At 40.0% G+C, this 17452-nt stretch overlaps 1 protein-coding gene across 4 annotated transcripts in view; it reads left to right on the top strand.

Moving 5' to 3' along the window:
• Positions 1 to 12242: 12242 nt before the first annotated feature.
• Positions 12243 to 17452, top strand: part of LOC126253630 (DDB1- and CUL4-associated factor 11-like) — a 129721-nt gene continuing 124511 nt past the window's right edge. For 2 of the 4 annotated variants that reach the window (XM_049955123.1, XM_049955115.1), the window contains exon 1: positions 12243 to 12507. In XM_049955123.1, coding sequence (XP_049811080.1) covers positions 12395 to 12507 — 113 coding nt within the window. In that variant the 5' untranslated portion in view covers positions 12243 to 12394. Of the gene's footprint in view, positions 12508 to 13219; positions 13367 to 17452 lie in introns of all 4 variants that reach the window. The other 2 variants (XM_049955133.1, XM_049955142.1) reach the window with 2 other exon arrangements.

Below are 17452 nucleotides of genomic sequence, written 5' to 3'. Positions count from 1 at the left end.
AATGACTTCGATGTTATTTTCTACGCTGCAGTGAGCACTGATTATCTGAAGTCCTGGTCTTACGAATATAGCACTTCCATACTGAGAGTGCGGTGTTTCTGCAGCTAGTTTCATGCCCGGTAGTTTTGGTCGTCTCTGTCGCTCATCTCTATGCGTCTCTTGTATACATAGGACGTTGCATTTTTTGTCACGGCATAGGTTGGATAACAGATGTTCTTTGGCTGATGATATGCCTTCAATATTTATAGATATGATAGTTAAAGTTGGCTCTGATAAGGACTGTTTATTTCCATGTTATAACATGTTAAATATAGAAAGTTTAACTGTAACCAAGCAGTAGTTTTCTTTGGTGACGATATCAGTTCCAGTGCACAACTGAATTTAAAAATCTGTCTTGTGGGGTGAAAATCCATTACTGCTGCTATCTTGTGCTGACAATGAGATGACTTTCATAGAAATACTGAGTTATTTCATTTGTAATACAGTTTCATAGTTTTTGTAGTTGCTCACGATCCTTACACTTGCATGCAACGCGTGTAGCATCAGCATACAGAACTATCCTTGAATTTGAGTAGCAGTATTTTGTCATTTACATAAATCAACAAAAGAAAGTATCCCAGTACAAAGTCCTGGGTACCCTGTATTACCTATCAGTAATGTTAGATCTGTGTGTGCCACTCGCCATCCTTATGAGTGAAAACTGATTTGTGTTAGATAAGGTTTTATTAAACTGTGAACAATTATCAGCATAATTACCAGCCGTTTTCCCTTAGTATTTACTATCTCTCTCTACAAGCAAGTGATAGAGATTAGCTAAACCAAATCTGTAATTTCAGATGGAGGTCTGTCTATATCTAAAATTATGCTTCCTTTCCCATCTACAGCTTATCGCAGAAAGTTGAGTAACACCTTCAACACGTAGGAATTACATCTTTGAGCACCAATTATTGCCACTTTTTGCAACATCACCATAAGGTTTGATATCCCTACTGAAAGATGAGCAGAAACTCTTTGTTAATGGGTGCATAGTAAGATTCTTTTTTGGTATACCAATGCTCAGTAATAACTGAAACATCTGGTTTATTAAAACATGCTACTATGTCCAAATCATTGTGCTTATTTCCTAGGCTCGTAAAGTTTTGGAGGATGATCTTGGTTTGCAGGTTGCATTGTATCCACATATTTATTTATTTATTTTTTGTAACCATAAATATCCCCATTAAGCAAATCAGATGTGCTTGTCTAACAGGGAAGAGGAAACAAAAAGCCAACACATGTACAAAATAATAATAAAAGGAAAGATTCCAAGAGTTCCTGACAGCAAAATGTAAAACTTAATTGTTTTTGGATATATTACTTCTTATATCCTTCATTCAAAAACTTAAAACTGTGTCTTCAAGGCATAATGCTGTTTCATTGAGCATCGCAACAATCAAGTCTGAGATAGTAGTGTACTATGATACTACCTATGAAGAAATTCATGCACTGGATGTGAAGTGCACAGTTTAGTCTACCCAGCAGAAGATGGCCCTGCACTGTTCTATACCATCATGAATATACTTATACATTAGTGATATATTCATCACTGACAGAAAATTGAATAATCACATTTTTGCTTCAAGTTTCTGAAATGGCAGTTGATGAGATCATATCTGAAGAGACAGCTATCAACCCACACTTTCAGCGTGAGGTAGGACTAGCAATTACCAGAATTCTGAAATGTGGATCTTGTAAACCAAGAGTTGCTCTAGGAAAACAAGTAAGATGTGACACGTGTTCCAGATCTAAGATGAGAAAATAAAAGGTTGCTGTATTAGTTATAGCACACAAATATGCAGTGAATAAGAAGTGTGAAATGACTGTGTTCGCCGGCCGCGGTGGCCGAGCGGTTCTAGGCGCTACAGCCTGGAACCGCGCGACCACTACGGTCGCAGGTTCGAATCCCGCCTTGGGCATGGATGTGTGTGATGTCCTTAGGTTAGTTAGGTTTACGTAGTTCTAAGTTCTAGGGGACTGATGACCTCAGAAGTTAAATCCCATAGTGCTCAGAGCCATTTGAACCAACCAATTTTTGGCTGTGTTCAAAGCTATGTAGACTTGTTTAATTCCTGGTTTAAGTAATTCACATTATTTCATTGCTGTTTCCTTCTGTCATCCATTAATATGGTTCAAATGGCTCTGAGCACTATGGGACTCAACTGCTGTGGTCATAAGTCCCCTAGAACTTAGAACTAACTAACCCAAGGACATCACACACATCCATGCCCGAGGCAGGATTCGAACCTGCGACCGTAGCGGTTCCAGACTGTAGCGCCCTTAACCGCCGGCCCCATCATCCATTAATACCTCAATGTCAACAACTACTTTGTTACTTTAAAACCTTCAACATGTTCACTGTGGCTGACACAAAGGGCAATAAGAGCTACTAACACCATGCTTTTAAGTGTCATCCACAGTGAATGTGCAAAACAGGAACATTTTTGCAATTTAATTGAAAGTCCTAATTCAGCTTCCTTTTTCAGGCATGTTTATTTTTAAATATTAAAAATGATGAAGAGTTTCATTACTAGACCACTAATTTTGAAATCTGGATGACATCATCCCAGCACTGTAACAAAATGTGCACCATACACAACAGGTTAAATGCAATCTCTCCTCTCCACAAATTTGCACCTCAGATGTGTTGTATGTCATATAATACTACAGTTAATTTTCCATATATCTGAGCAAAACCAGTTCTTGCGTGTCCAAGTTTATCTCATCTAGGCATTACACCTTGCCCTTGACTTTAGTGTGCTTTACAATAAAATTTGTATGAAAAGTTTTCTGTGCTCCTACACCTACAGCTAATGCTTGTATAACCCAGTGTGCCATTCAGGTGGTTTACTTGTGTGTCAATATAATTGTCAGGTTTGGTATGAAAGGGTGTCTTGAAATATATTCCCACATAAATTTTTTAGTATCTATTCTCAGTTGCAAAATATATTACGCACTGTCAGTGCCATTTCAATGCAAAAATTTTAAATCATGCTGGGGAATATACCAATAACACAGTTCCAGCACACCTCAGAAATTTGATTTTAGTTGCTTCAACCAATGAGAATTACGGACCAAGTCTTGCACTGCCCTGTTTTGTGTATTAACCCGTTGGCTGGCATGAATGTGCCGGTGGTCACAGCAGACTGCTCTGCTGGGGCCAGCAGTGATATGGTAACAACTTTTATCTTACAGAGGAAAAATATTTACTTATATTGGATATTCCTTGCCATTTCCAGACTATTTTTGGGTGTGCAGTATTTTTATTTAAATGTCTTACAAAACCAAACGATTAAATGACTACAAAGTTATTCATGAATTCATTTTTAGATACATATTTAACTGTGTAAAGGATAATTACTGAAACAGTAATTAGCATTCTAGCTGTTCTTTTTAGCCACAACTGTACAGATGCATATACTTCACATTCAAAGTTCCTAAATGCCTGCTTAACACCTTGACTACCATGCTGCTCACAGCAGAGCAGGACACTTAATGCTGAGGCCTAACCTGGTGGTGAAACATCCATTACTAGTCATGTCAGGGTCAAGAAAAGCAGACAATCTCTCAGGGAGTACTATAATCTAAAAACGTAAAATTATGACTAAAAAGGTCATTTCCAATTATGTCTACCAAGCAAATTATGCTTTCAGTCAGTGATTTCTTTTGCCATAAATGACTAGTGAACGCACATGCCAGAGGATGGTAAATATTCACACTTTGCCTCTGACAAGCAGCAAAGCCATTAGAAACAGCTATGCACATAGTCCAATTTATGTTGAAATTATCACCTGGGTATTTTAATTAAATTTGGTCTACTATAAGCAACACGATAAAGGAATCAAAAGAAACACACACATACTGAATTAATTTCTTTATTAACAACGCTCGGATTTCCACATCACCATAGAGGTACCAAGCTTGTTGCGTTACTCGTTTTTTTACATGGCGAGTTTCCCCAGTAGGCCTATAAACCACGAAACTGACAAAAAGCTACTTCTCGCTGTCTTCTCTTCTTTGGATTTTCACTTCAGAAACTGAAACATCCATTACAAAAACAGATTACATCACTCACAAATCTGGATTGAGTCATTGCAATTCATACCTATTTTACTGTAAAAAAATACTGACTATGATGAATGATGTAATTTTGAACATTCAAAAGTTTTCAAATGTGCAGGTTACTGACGTTAGAATACAGTTACTACACACTTTTTGATCAGGAAAAAGTTACGATGATTGCAACTTAAATACCGAAGCCATTTGTTATGAGAGTACGCTATTACCACAAATAATCCACATAGATGCATTGAAAGAAACTTTACTGGGTAACATAATGCATCAGAATACTATAGGCAGAAAGAATGAAATTTCTGTAGATTTATCATACACTTTACTTTTCTTGAGCATTATAAGATTACTAACGGAAGTTACTTACCGTCCATTATCTGGAATACAAACCATCCTTTCTCCTCTGCAAACATCTGCTTTTGCAGCACGTATTATCAATTTCTTTCCGTGATTGAAAAGCTTTAACGCACACAAATCACAAAACCCGCCATCTCTCCACACACACACACACACACACACACAAAAAAAACCCGCCATCTCTCCACACACACACACACACACACACACACACACACACACACACACAAGGTTGCTACTACATCACACCCACAATGCATAAGATGTCATGTTCAAAGAATATCCGCGTTTCGAAAACTACCAGCTTACCAGAGAGAACATTATCGATGATAAAGAACGTCCGTCCTCAGAGACCAAAAACAGGAAAAGTTAACGTAATATTGGTAAACTGCAGGAGTATCCAGGGCAAGGTTCCTGAATTAGTATCTCTTATTGAAGGAAATAGTGCGCATATAGTATTAGGAACGGAAAGTTGGTTAAAACCGGAAGTGAACAGTAACGAAATCCTAGACACAGAATGGAATATATACCGCAAGGATAGGATAAACGCCAATGGTGGAGGAGTATTTATAGCAGTAAAGAATTCAATAATATCCAGTGAAGTTATTAGCGAATGCGAATGTGAAATAATCTGGGTTAAGTTAAGTATCAAAGGTGGGTCAGATATGATAGTCGGATGCTTCTATAGGCCACCTGCATCAGCAACCGTAGTAGTTGAGCGCCTCAGAGAGAACCTGCAGAACGTCGTGAAGAAGTTTCGTGATCATACTATTGTAATAGGGGGAGACTTCAATCTACCAGGTATAGAATGGGATAGTCACACAATCAGAACTGGAGCCAGGGACAGAGACTCTTGTGACATTATCCTGACTGCCTTGTCCGAGAATTACTTCGAGCAGATAGTTAGAGAACCAACTCGTGAAGCTAACGTTTTAGACCTCATAGCAACAAATAGACCGGAACTTTTCGACTCCGTGAATGTAGAAGAGGGTATCAGTGATCATAAGTCAGTGGTTGCATCAATGACTACAAGTGTAATAAGAAATGCCAAGAAAGGAAGGAAAATCTATTTGCTTAACAAGAGTGATAGGGCACAAATCGCAGAATATCTGAGTGACCACCATCAAACGTTCATTTCTGAGGAAGAGGATGTGGAACAAAAATGGAAAAAATTCAGAAACATCGTCCAGTACGCCTTAGATAAGTTCGTACCGACTAAGGTCCAAAGCGAGGGGAAAGATCCACCGTGGTATAACAATCATGTACGAAAGGTACTACGGAAACAAAGAAAGCTTCACCATAGGTTTAAGAGTAGTCGAATCATAGCTGATAAGGAAAAGCTGAACGAAGCGAAAAAGAGCGTAAAGAGAGCAATGAGAGAAGCATTCAACGAATTCGAACATAAAACATTGGCAAACAATCTAAACAAGAACCCTAAAAAGTTTTGGTCATATGTAAAATCGGTAAGCGGATCTAAATCCCCTATTCAGTCACTCGTTGACCACGATGGCACCGAAACAGAGGACGACCGAAGAAAGGCAGAAATACTGAATTCAGTGTTCCGAAACTGTTTCACTGCGGAAAATCGTAACACGGTCCCTGACTTCAGCCGTCGCACGGACGCCAAAATGGAAAATATTGAAATAAACGATATCGGAATTGAAAAACAACTGCTATCACTTAGTAGCGGAAAAGCATCCGGACCAGACGAGATACCCTTAAGATTCTACAGTGATTATGCTAAAGAACTTGCCCCCTTTCTATCAGCAATTTATCGTAGATCTCTGGAAGAACGTAAAGTACCTAGCGACTGGAAGAAAGCACAGGTCGTTCCCATTTTCAAGAAGGGTCATAAATCAGATGCGAATAATTATAGGCCTATTTCACTTACGTCAATCTGTTGTAGAATAATGGAACATGTTTTGTGTTCTCGTATTATGACGTTCTTAGATAATACAAATCTCCTTCATCATAACCAACATGGATTCCGCAAACAGAGATCATGTGAAACCCAGCTCGCCCTATTTGCCCAAGAAATTCACAGTGCCGTAGACACTGGCGAGCAGATTGATGCCGTATTCCTGGACTTCAGGAAGGCATTTGATACGGTTCCGCACTTACGTTTAGTGAAAAAAATACGTGCTTACGGAATATCGGACCAGGTTTGTGATTGGATTCAGGATTTCCTAGAAGAAAGAACACAACATGTCATTCTTAACGGTTCAAAATCTGCAGATGTAGAGGTAATTTCGGGAGTACCGCAAGGAAGCGTGATAGGACCTTTATTGTTTACAATATACATAAATGACTTAGTTGACAACATCGGTAGCTCCGTGAGGCTATTTGCAGATGACACGGTTGTCTACAAGAAAGTAGCAACATCAGAAGACTCGTACGTACTCCAGGAAGACCTGCAGAGGATTAATGAATGGTGCGACAGCTGGCAGCTTTCCCTAAATGTAGATAAATGTAATATAATGCGCATACATAGGGGCAGAAATCCATTCCAGTACGATTATGCCATAGGTGGTAAATCATTGGAAGCGGTAACGACCGTAAAATACTTAGGAGTTACTATCCGGAGCGATCTGAAGTGGAATGATCACATAAAACAAATAGTGGGAAAAGCAGGCGCCAGGTTGAGATTCATAGGAAGAATTCTAAGAAAATGTGACTCATCGACGAAAGAAGTAGCTTACAAAACGCTTGTTCGTCCGATTCTTGAGTATTGCTCATCAGTATGGGACCCTTACCAGGTTGGATTAATAGAGGAGATAGACATGATCCAGCGAAAAGCAGCGCGATTCGTCATGGGGACATTTAGTCAGCGCGAGAGCGTTACGGAGATGCTGAACAAGCTCCAGTGGCAGACACTTCAAGAAAGGCGTTACGCAATACGGAGAGGTTTATTATCGAAATTACGAGAGAGCACATTCCGGGAAGAGATGGGCAACATATTACTACCGCCCACATATATCTCGCGTAATGATCACAACGAAAAGATCCGAGAAATTAGAGCAAATACGGAGACTTACAAGCAGTCGTTCTTCCCACGCACAATTCGTGAATGGAACAGGGAAGGGGGATCAGATAGTGGTACAATAAGTACCCTCCGCCACACACCGTAAGGTGGCTCGCGGAGTATAGATGTAGATGTAGATGTATTGGCTAGCGTGAGAGACGACGTCATGTCATGATGTGACGTCATGATTCCTCGGGGCCCGCGAGACGCTTCTCTCCCCACCCTTTCTGAAGTGAGGGACACTTATGGAAGTAGAATAAGGGGAGATGGCGCTACAGACTTAACGCTGTACGTTGTTTGGAAGCCAGTGGGCGAAGCCTGCCTCCATCTTGGATACCCCAAAACATTAGCAGGACGAGTGTTTACAATTGCTTCTTGTTCGTTCTTTCTGTCGTGTGCATGCGATATTTGTTTTATATAGTATAGCTTGCACAGGATAGAGTAGCATGGAGAGCTGCATCAAACCAGTCTCAGGACTGAAGACCACAACAACAACATAGTGAATGTTACACTGTTTTAGTGAGCAACAAAGCATAAGGAATGCAACTCAAACGTTTTTATTGTCTTAAATGCGTATTAGATACAGTAATACGACACAAAAATATGACGCTTCTGGCCTCAGTACTGTAATTCCTTTTTGTTTATACACTTCGAATAACAGAGAAGAGAAGTATGTGCTATGAAAAGCGTGCTTTCATAATCAATTTCTATTCACTTTAATTGTGTTTGTGTCGATAACTGATAAAGCCAGAACACCAAAAGCAATGATTGATAGTTTAGAGGCACTGATTTGTGTTCGTTGCATTTTCAAGTCAAGTGCAAGTTTTAAATGTTCAAGTTTTCAAGTTACTTACCTTTTTTCTTGTGGTGTCCCATAGATGTAAGCAGGGATGATATAAACAAGCCAGGTGTCATGTCAACAAAGTGAAATATTCGTTAAATTACGAATGAAAAGAACTGAATTTAAGATTGTCAGACCCATTGTAGTTTACACATCTGCTTTGTTTTTAAAATTGTACCTAGCAAGTGACATTCAGTGTGGCAAATAATAGCAATTTACAGAGGAACACGACAACACAGTGATTAATGTAATGATCTAAATAGCCTGGACTAAGATAGGGAACTTTGCCTTAACAAATATGTAACCCTTTCAGTACTTATAATTTAACCACTGTAACAGGTGATCCACACATTTTACTGAAGATTTAATTAACTACATGTAGTTACATTACTTTTATATTAAATTATTGCATTTTAAAACATTAGTCCTCATTTCCACGATATTTCTTGCCAGGGCTTTTCAGTTACTTGGGAATAAGCAAACAATGAAAACTAAGTCTATTGCTCACCTCCAGAGAGCTCTTCGCATTGGATTGATAGGAACTCTAAAGTCAAATCACAGAAATATAACCATACTGTAAAACTTTACAGTGCATCAGAATTTCAAGTCTACATAAGAAAATAGCGCTTAAATAAGTCCACTTAAGAATGAAATGTGATTTGTTTAAACCCTAGACTACAATCAGAACGGTTAGTACACCCGTAAGAAATATAAGCCGTCATTTTTTATCAAAACACTTCATGACTACACCGAATCAAACCACCAGAAGCGAATGTTCTGGTGGTAGCTAACATGGCGGATCTTCACTTGGGTCGGCTTCCAGTTTGTGACGTCATGACAACTCTTATTTTTACCTCCATTGGAACACTGGAGGGTTTGGTATGTAGTTTGCATCTGAAAGGCGCTAGGGTTGTCAATCGAAGTCACTGTTTGTTGCACGGATATTGGGTACAATATTGTGCGAACTGAGGTGGAAGGCAATGTGACTGATCGTAGCAGGAGGTGGAGGTGGCCAATGTCGGTTCATCCATTGCTGGCAATAGTGTTCAATCATCTGTGGTTAGTAGCTGGTTGAGATGCATAGCCGAGGCCAGTGAGCTGCTCAGAGTAGTAACTGGCAGAGCACTTATTAGGTCATCAGCCAGGAAGAGTTATGAAGACATTGCTGCAAAATCAAGTGTTTTCAGTAGGCAGAAAGTCTTGACAGGCTTGTGTCGATCATCTTGGTTGTGACACCTGAGGATGCATGTGTTGCTTCCACTTGGAACTTGCGGCTGACTATATTGACCAAGACATAATCTGGTTGAATGTCTCGTATGTCAACGATGAGCATTTTGGTTCAGGGGATTGACATCCAATCATATGAAAGATGTATGGACTGTTGTCATTCTGTAGGTTGTTCGTATCTTCTTTGGTGATTAGTGTCCACATCAATTTTGGTTGTCAATACAGACCATAATAGGGTTGCCATTGATATCAATATTGGAAAGTGTGACTGCTGCAGTTCATCACTTGGAATGGTTTGTTGTAGGGACGCTGCAAGGCCGCACATACAGCATTGTTTTGGAGCATCATGTATCTGCAGTCCACAAGTCTGGGGCTGAATGTGTGGAAGGAGGAGGCAAGAATGAATTGTGAATGTAGGTTTTGACCCATTGCACCATTCTGAGGAGATCCAGTGGGTCTGGTGTAGAAACTGGTAACATAAATTCTGCTGGCAGTGTGGGCATCTCACTGTAAAGGATCTCTGTGAGCAAGGAATGTAGGTCGTCCTTGAAGGCCATGCAGATGGCAAGATGCACCTGCAGAAGGGTCTCAGACCATCCACTCCCATGAAACGTGAGTGCTGTCTTCAGCATGCTGTGCCCTTGTTCCACTAGGCCATTATCCTGTAGATCTTATGCTATGGTACCATGGTGGGAGATGTCACGGAAATTATAGAGGATAGTGAAGAGTGCCAATTAGAACTGGTGCCCCTGATCCGTGGTGATGGTATCCAGACCACCAAAACATGATATCCATGCGATTATGAAGATCTTGGCTGTTGATTCTGCTCTAGGAACAGCCTTTACCCAGTAAGAAACTCGGTCAACCATTGAAAGAAGGTATTTGTACCTTTCTGACTCTGGCAGAGGTCCCATGAGGTCTTAATGCATGCAGTGGAAGCGCCTGCATGGTATTTCGATACTGTTAAGGAATGGCTGTGTGTGTTGGTCCACCTCACTTCGCAATTTCGCAGACAATCAAGGGACATATGCGTCCACTCATGGCAGTTGCGTCTAACACATGACCAAATGAAGCTCACAGTGACAAGCAAGATCATCAGTAAGGGCGATCAAAGATTACCTGCCACTTTGACTTGGGTAGTATCAGTCGCACCATGTGTTGAGACACATCATAAAGGAAATTGACCTCCGATCCTCAGATCAATCGCTGTTCGATTCTGAGACTGTAAGAAATGTCTGCGAGTGAAGCTTGAATTGTTGGGTCCTGCTCTTGTTCATCTGCTAATCTGTTGTAATCCAGTGTGAGAGAGATTTTCTGCACTTGAGAAAGATAGTCGGCCACGATGTTATCTGCCCTGTGCAGGTGGCGGACGTCGGTTGAATATTAAGTAATCCAGTCGAGATGGTGGAACTGCCTTGGGTTGACCATTGCTGATGAGCATTGTATGGTGTCTGCCACTAATTTGTGGTCGTGTACATTATGACATGGTGTCCCTTTGTATCTTCCAGAAAGTATCCTATACCACTGTATACTACCAGTAATTCACAGCAGAGTGCTGATCCCTGTGTTTAGGATATTGTCAGTTTCCTGGAGAAGAATTGGAGGGGCTGTGTAGCATCTCTTTCTAGAGCACCGTCCCAGGAGCTGAGTTGCTGGTGTCCCTTGCGATAAAGAGTTCAGGGTATGGTATAGGGCGTGCCAGTGAGGTTGCCATCGCAAGTGATTCCTTAGAGCAGTCGAATGGCGTTTGCAAGTCTGTGGGGCATACTAATTCCCATTTCCCTCATGCATTAGGCTCAATAAGCAGTGCCTGAACTGCTAAGACTCGACGATAAATGCTGAAGAGACCCAGGAACCGGCGAAGGTCACGGTAAGTCACGGTTGCAGTAGCTGACGAGCGAATTCAGCATGGTCAGGAGTTGGTTTGATTTCCTCTGCATTCAGAGTGTGTCCAAGGAATGTAACTGCATGCTTCCAGAACTGCGATTTGTCTTAATTGATTATATTCCTGAGTCATGTAGCGCAGTGAGAACGAATCTCAAGTGTCTTTCGTGACTGTAGAAGTCAGTGGAGAAAATGAAACTGCCATCAAGGTACAGCAACCGACTTTGAAAAGCACTCCAGCACTTAATTACTGCCGGCTACGCACCGCGTTTTCCAGTCATGTCATTATTAACAACTTGAATAAGCTGAAAGGTGTGATAATGGCTGTTTTACGGATGTTGTCTGAATACATTGGGATTTGGTAGTTTGCGGCAGTCAATGAGACAAAAAATCGTTGCTCCCAAGAGAGAATGTGTAAAATCTTGAGTATTTGACACGGGTAGATGCCACGAATCATGCAGGGATTAAGGGACCTGTAGTGACCGCATAGTCTTACAGAACCTTTTTTTCTTGGCTATTAATTTTATGGGTGATGACCAAGCACTGTCCAGGGAACGGATGTTGCCTGCTTGCAACTTCTCGTCTACTGTTGTCTACCTAGTGGCGCCGTGTCTTGTGGCAAATTAGTGGGCCTAGAGTCGTGTTGAAGCAGTGCGTTGTGCTATTCGTAATAGCGCATGGAATGAAGTAATTTCTCATGCAAATAGTGCCTACCGTGCTGTGTGCATAAATCGACTATCGAAACGTTGCCTGTGTTTCCTGTTGAGCCTGTGGATTGCTCAGAATTTCTTTGTTCATCTGATTGCACGAAAGTCTATGGAATTATTTGTTTGTGATATGTTAGATTGTATTTTGTTCAGATGTTACGTTATAAGTTGATTTCACATTATCAGGCAATCTGTGAATCGCTCATAAAGGAAAGAAATAGTTGAAAAAGTGGAGTGCAGTGCGCATTTATGGGAACGTCTACGTCTAGGAGAATGGACGATAGTGATTCGCGATCGAGATCCGACGATAGTTCAGATCAAGACTCGGACTTAGCAACCATCTTGCAATATCTGATTAGGAGGTGTGTATTGTCTAGTAGATAAATATTAGGTAATGAATGTGTTGCAGAAATCAGTGGTGCGTTCAAGATATTGTTCGTTAGCAGGGCATGTGTAATTATTTCATGAATGCGCAGTATGGTGGTGACATGTTTGGTGAAAACAATCTTTGCTTTGGGAGTGTAAGAAAAAAAGTTTGTAGAAAAAGCCTATCCAACGTGGTTGTGTATTCTTTTCAAATTATTCGTGTAAAGTACAGAAACGCATTTACAGTTGTAAAAGGTAGGAATGTACAGCTGATCGTAACTCTTTCTAGATTTGAGTTGGACTCATAACGTGTTTACTAGATATTCAAGTCAAGATTTCATATGTTCTTTTGGTAGTGTAAGTTGTAGTGTTTGACATAATGTAGATGGGATGGAAACGTACTGGTCAAATTACTGTAATATGTATAGGGCGTCAACATATGATATAAAGTTATAATTGCAGTAAAATGTTGATTACACTGCTTGCTGTTTATGAATCTAATACTAGTGAAAAACGGGCTCTTAAGTGATCGACAACCTTTCTCAGTCGGACGTTATCACTTTAAAACATAATGGGGCAGTTCTGTGGAAACCATGAAATTTGTTTAGAAAAAATAGTATCAGTTTTCTGATTTGGTGAGAACCACACAAATGTCCAGAAATGTGTCTTGAAATACACATTCTAACATGTTGCCGATGATGTTTGCAGCCATTACTCAATAGAGCTTCAAATGTTTTGAAGAACTGAAGCTTTCCTACATGGTAATCCCTGGAAAGCCTAAGACTAAATCTTTCTGATGATGGCATCCGCCAGCGGGACTGTAGTACTGTTTTTCTGGCGAGGTGGAATGCAGAGGTAGAGACATCCTCCTTATTTATGTATGTCTTGGGCAGTTTAATGATTATACATTCATTTATTGTCTGTAGAATAACAGTATGGTATGCTTCGTAGGCACATTAATTTAATATTGAATTCTTATTTTGGGATAAGAAGTTTCATTCATTCATTCATTCATTATTAATTAAGGTGAATGTTAAAGTGTGTCAAGCAGATGTATTTTGTATGCCTAAAAAAAGTTTGATGTATTGGTTCATGAGTTTTCCGCCAAGAGAACCAGGAAGAATTATCGTCTCATAGTTGCCATTAAGAAGCTACTGTGTTCCAAATTGTACTGTTCTGTCCTTCCTTAAAAAAAAAATCTGATTTGTGAGGATGATGTTCATAATTGTATCTGCAGCTGTGTGGGCCTGTAGTTTAACATTTAGGCTACTTCTCTTGTATTGTACTGCTGCAAAATGTGGGGGGAAAAAGGAAAACTACTTCACCTGACTAAAGTTGTACAAGCTGTCACAAAATCACTGGTTGTCATTCTGTGCTCTCCTACAGAGAGACACGGAGCCGTGAAGCAATGAGAAACATGTGCCCAGCAGTTCTACCTTTCCATTTATCAAGAATGGATTATGTAGGGGCATTCCATATGAGTGGATCAGTTTTAGAGATGGGCCCAGCTTGACCAGTTCCAAATCTAATGAAATTTTTAAGTGGCATCACCAGTGTCGTGGGTGGTTACGTGCAGCTTCTCATAAATAGGGTTCCCAAGTTTGCACCACTTCCACACATGCAAAAAAAGCCAACTTCAGATAACTTTTCTGAAAGTTTCAAGCCCATGCTTTTGCATACCTATACAACATTTTGTGCCGAATAAGAATATATCAGTGATTAGATTTTTTAAATACATGTGGTGACAGTTTGTATTTCCTCAAAGATAGTGGGAAATTTGTTGTGTGCCTTGCCCACAGAGCAAGGCAGTGCAGTTGTTAGCACGAATTGGACTCACATTCGAGAGAACAACAGTTCAAATCCCCAATCATCCATTCTGATTTAGCTTGTCCGCAACTTACCTAAATCGGTTGAGATGAATGCTGCAGTGGTTCCTTTGAAAGGCCATGGCTGAGTTTCTAATCCATTCTTTCTTACTCTGAAGTTGTGGTCAGTCTCAAATGACCTTGTTGTCGATGGGACTTTATAAGAATTAATCTTCCTTCCTTCCTTCCCCTTTGGAAAGCTCATCTTTAACCAGCCATAAATCATAATTTTATGGCCAGGTTCAACCAAGAATTTTAATGTGGTACTCGGCCATGCTGTCCTCATGTGGTTTTTCTACAGTAGCCTATGGACTTCTCCATCAAAATATATGCACATGCAAAATTTTTAGTATTTTTGGAGGCCCATATCTCAGTTGGATGTTCTTCAATCTTTTTTGTCATTCTGTATCTAGAAAGAAGCCATACTGTTTAATTTTGGAACCATGCCTGTGCTTATGGATGAAAAGCATCGCTCAAAGTTGTTATTTTTCATACATAGTGTATATGGTACAGTGTGACAGTATTGAGCAAACAGAAGAAAATCGGTGGAAACTGCTTTTACATCAGTAAAACTAAAAGTTTAGGTCTAGTTAAGTATAAATCAACTTCCAAACAATAAGCAGGAATAAAACAAACGAAAATTCAGCAAGTTTGAATTTAAAATGTACTGTAACTGGAATAATTGTTTTTCACATAATACTAAATAAAATGCCAATACTGTCTTGTTCAGTTCATGTGCCAGTATATTGCTTCCCATATGGTGGTGCTGCTGATGGTTGTGGTTGTGCGATTATAACTATGTGTTGCTATGGAATCTAGCAAGTATATTTAATGGATGTGCTGTGGAAGGGACAGACAGGGCCATAGGCTGACTAAGGATCTTTCCATTCTAATGAAACATCACATAAATTTCCCTCCCACAAAGCATTTTCGTACACACAAACTACCTTGACACATGGTGCAGTGGCTGACGGGAGTCATCATAAATGGGAAGTGCCTTAACAGTTGCTCCTACGAGGCACCACACCAAGTGTCAGCTTAGTTTGTGCAGCGGACACTGTGTAAACCAGTGGGATTGGTGGCCTTTGGTGAACCACATCGTTTCTGTTCAAATTGAATTTGTTCTGTTGGTTTCTGTGTGAAAAAAAAAGAAAAGTGTCAGAAGTCAAGCTGATTAAAGTGTGTCACTGTTTGGTTATGTAATGGCCTCTGCAAACTGTAATAGGGTGCCAGTCTTTCAGATTCAGCACAAGGTGATTTCACATGGCTGGTTCCAGAGAAATTTCACTCAACAGAGCTACCAAATTTCATGCAGACATAAATTGATACATTTCTTCTGTTGGACAACAGATCCATCACTAAACTAATGAAAGTGCTTACAATTTAACCTATCACTATCGTCAGATATTTGATCAGTCTCATTATGAATGCACTAACTGCAATGCTGTCATGACAAATACTGTCACTATCAATACAGAAACTGCTATTCTGTAGTTTTTTGGCACAAAGGGATGCAATGTAGCATGGCTGTTTGCTCAATGAAACCCTTGAATGACATCTTGAAACCAAATTAATAGTTGTCAGCAAAATCCAAAATGATCTTTATGCCATCTGCAGCAGTTTCATTCAGGAGCCTGAGTTATGAACTTTGGTATTTTGAAATGATATGATGGTTTGCCAGACCATTAATTTTTAAAGCCAGTTCTGCTGTAGTTCCTTCTATAGTTGCTTGACACATGCCTAGTGTGTATCTTTGAGTGTGAACCCACTATTTGTATTCTACCATTCCTTGTAGACCATATAGCCTACTTTGAAAACATCTACTAAATAAACTTCCAACTCAGGTTTTTCAGGACAGCACCTCATCTTGCAGTCTTTTGATTCCAAACACTACACTGTTTTCTTTTAGTTCTTTGTCATCATCCTTGATAGATGTTGCAGCTAACATCAGCATGACATTTGGATGTATTAAGCATACACAAATTGAGGGTGTACCAGCAGCACCAACAATTAATAAGACATAAGCTCGACCAGAGTTCACAAAATTTTGAGAAACCCAATTCATTATCATATTGCTCACAATATGATGTGAACATTCCTTTCAAATTGCAAAATAGGAGGTGTTTCTGCTTATGAACTGTTTCACCATTCATTCTTTTCCTCGCCCCCATCTCCCACCCTTTTACTCTTTTCAGTGTGACATAAATTTAAACATTAGGCTTGGCTGCTAGTCAGTTTGTTACCACAGCCAGTATTTCTGTTTTCACATTTGTTGGCTTTGCCAACTCACAACCTAACCTAGGTCTCAGGCTGTGCAACAGATAAGTCTATCACAACAACCAGGGTTTTTTTTTTTTGGTGGGGGGGGGGGGGGGGGGGCTAGGGGAGTCCAGTACCAGACTTCACTCGAAGTATTCACTGTGTAGTAAGTGTTCACTGCATCCATACAATAAGTAGTCATTGATTTTTGTTCATTTTGAGGCTGTAGTTGCTTATGAACTAATTCTTGTCTACTTCTGGGACAAAGCATGCAAACTTTATTAAGCAACAGTGTCAACTTGCCAGTATGAGAAATGTCAAGTGGCTGTAAACCTTTCTTAAAATTTATTTTCCCCCTACTAGATTTTGGTGGAATTGAAATTTTGTCACCAGTGCGACATTGTGGTATTAACGAATTTGGTGATCTTCCATACGGTCAATTCCAAATCTAAATTTTAAAAGTTCTTTGTCCAATGATTTTTCTTTCACAGGCTTAAGCTGACTTAACCATAATAAAATGAAGGCGTATGACTGTTAATGCCATCTCAACTGTGAAAAAATAAGCATCAGGCACCTCTTGGCTTCTGGGGCAGTTTAATAAAGGAAGCTGTTGAAATAAAAATTACCACAAACACCCTGAATAGAAACGGTGGCTTGCAGCTCAGCACTGCATGGGATCCAGCAATTGTGCGGTTGAAGAGGGCACATCGAACGCCAACTCAAAACATGACAATGTTTGGCACTGTCACGGGCACCAGTGACGTCACAGCTGGCAGCTAGCGTATATAAGGGTGCAGCAACAACCCACTGGTAGTCA

Source organism: Schistocerca nitens, chromosome 1 (genome assembly GCF_023898315.1).
Source record: "Schistocerca nitens isolate TAMUIC-IGC-003100 chromosome 1, iqSchNite1.1, whole genome shotgun sequence".
In the NCBI taxonomy this organism is placed as follows: Eukaryota; Metazoa; Arthropoda; class Insecta; order Orthoptera; family Acrididae; genus Schistocerca; species Schistocerca nitens.
This window is presented reverse-complemented; position numbering and strand designations above follow the sequence as displayed.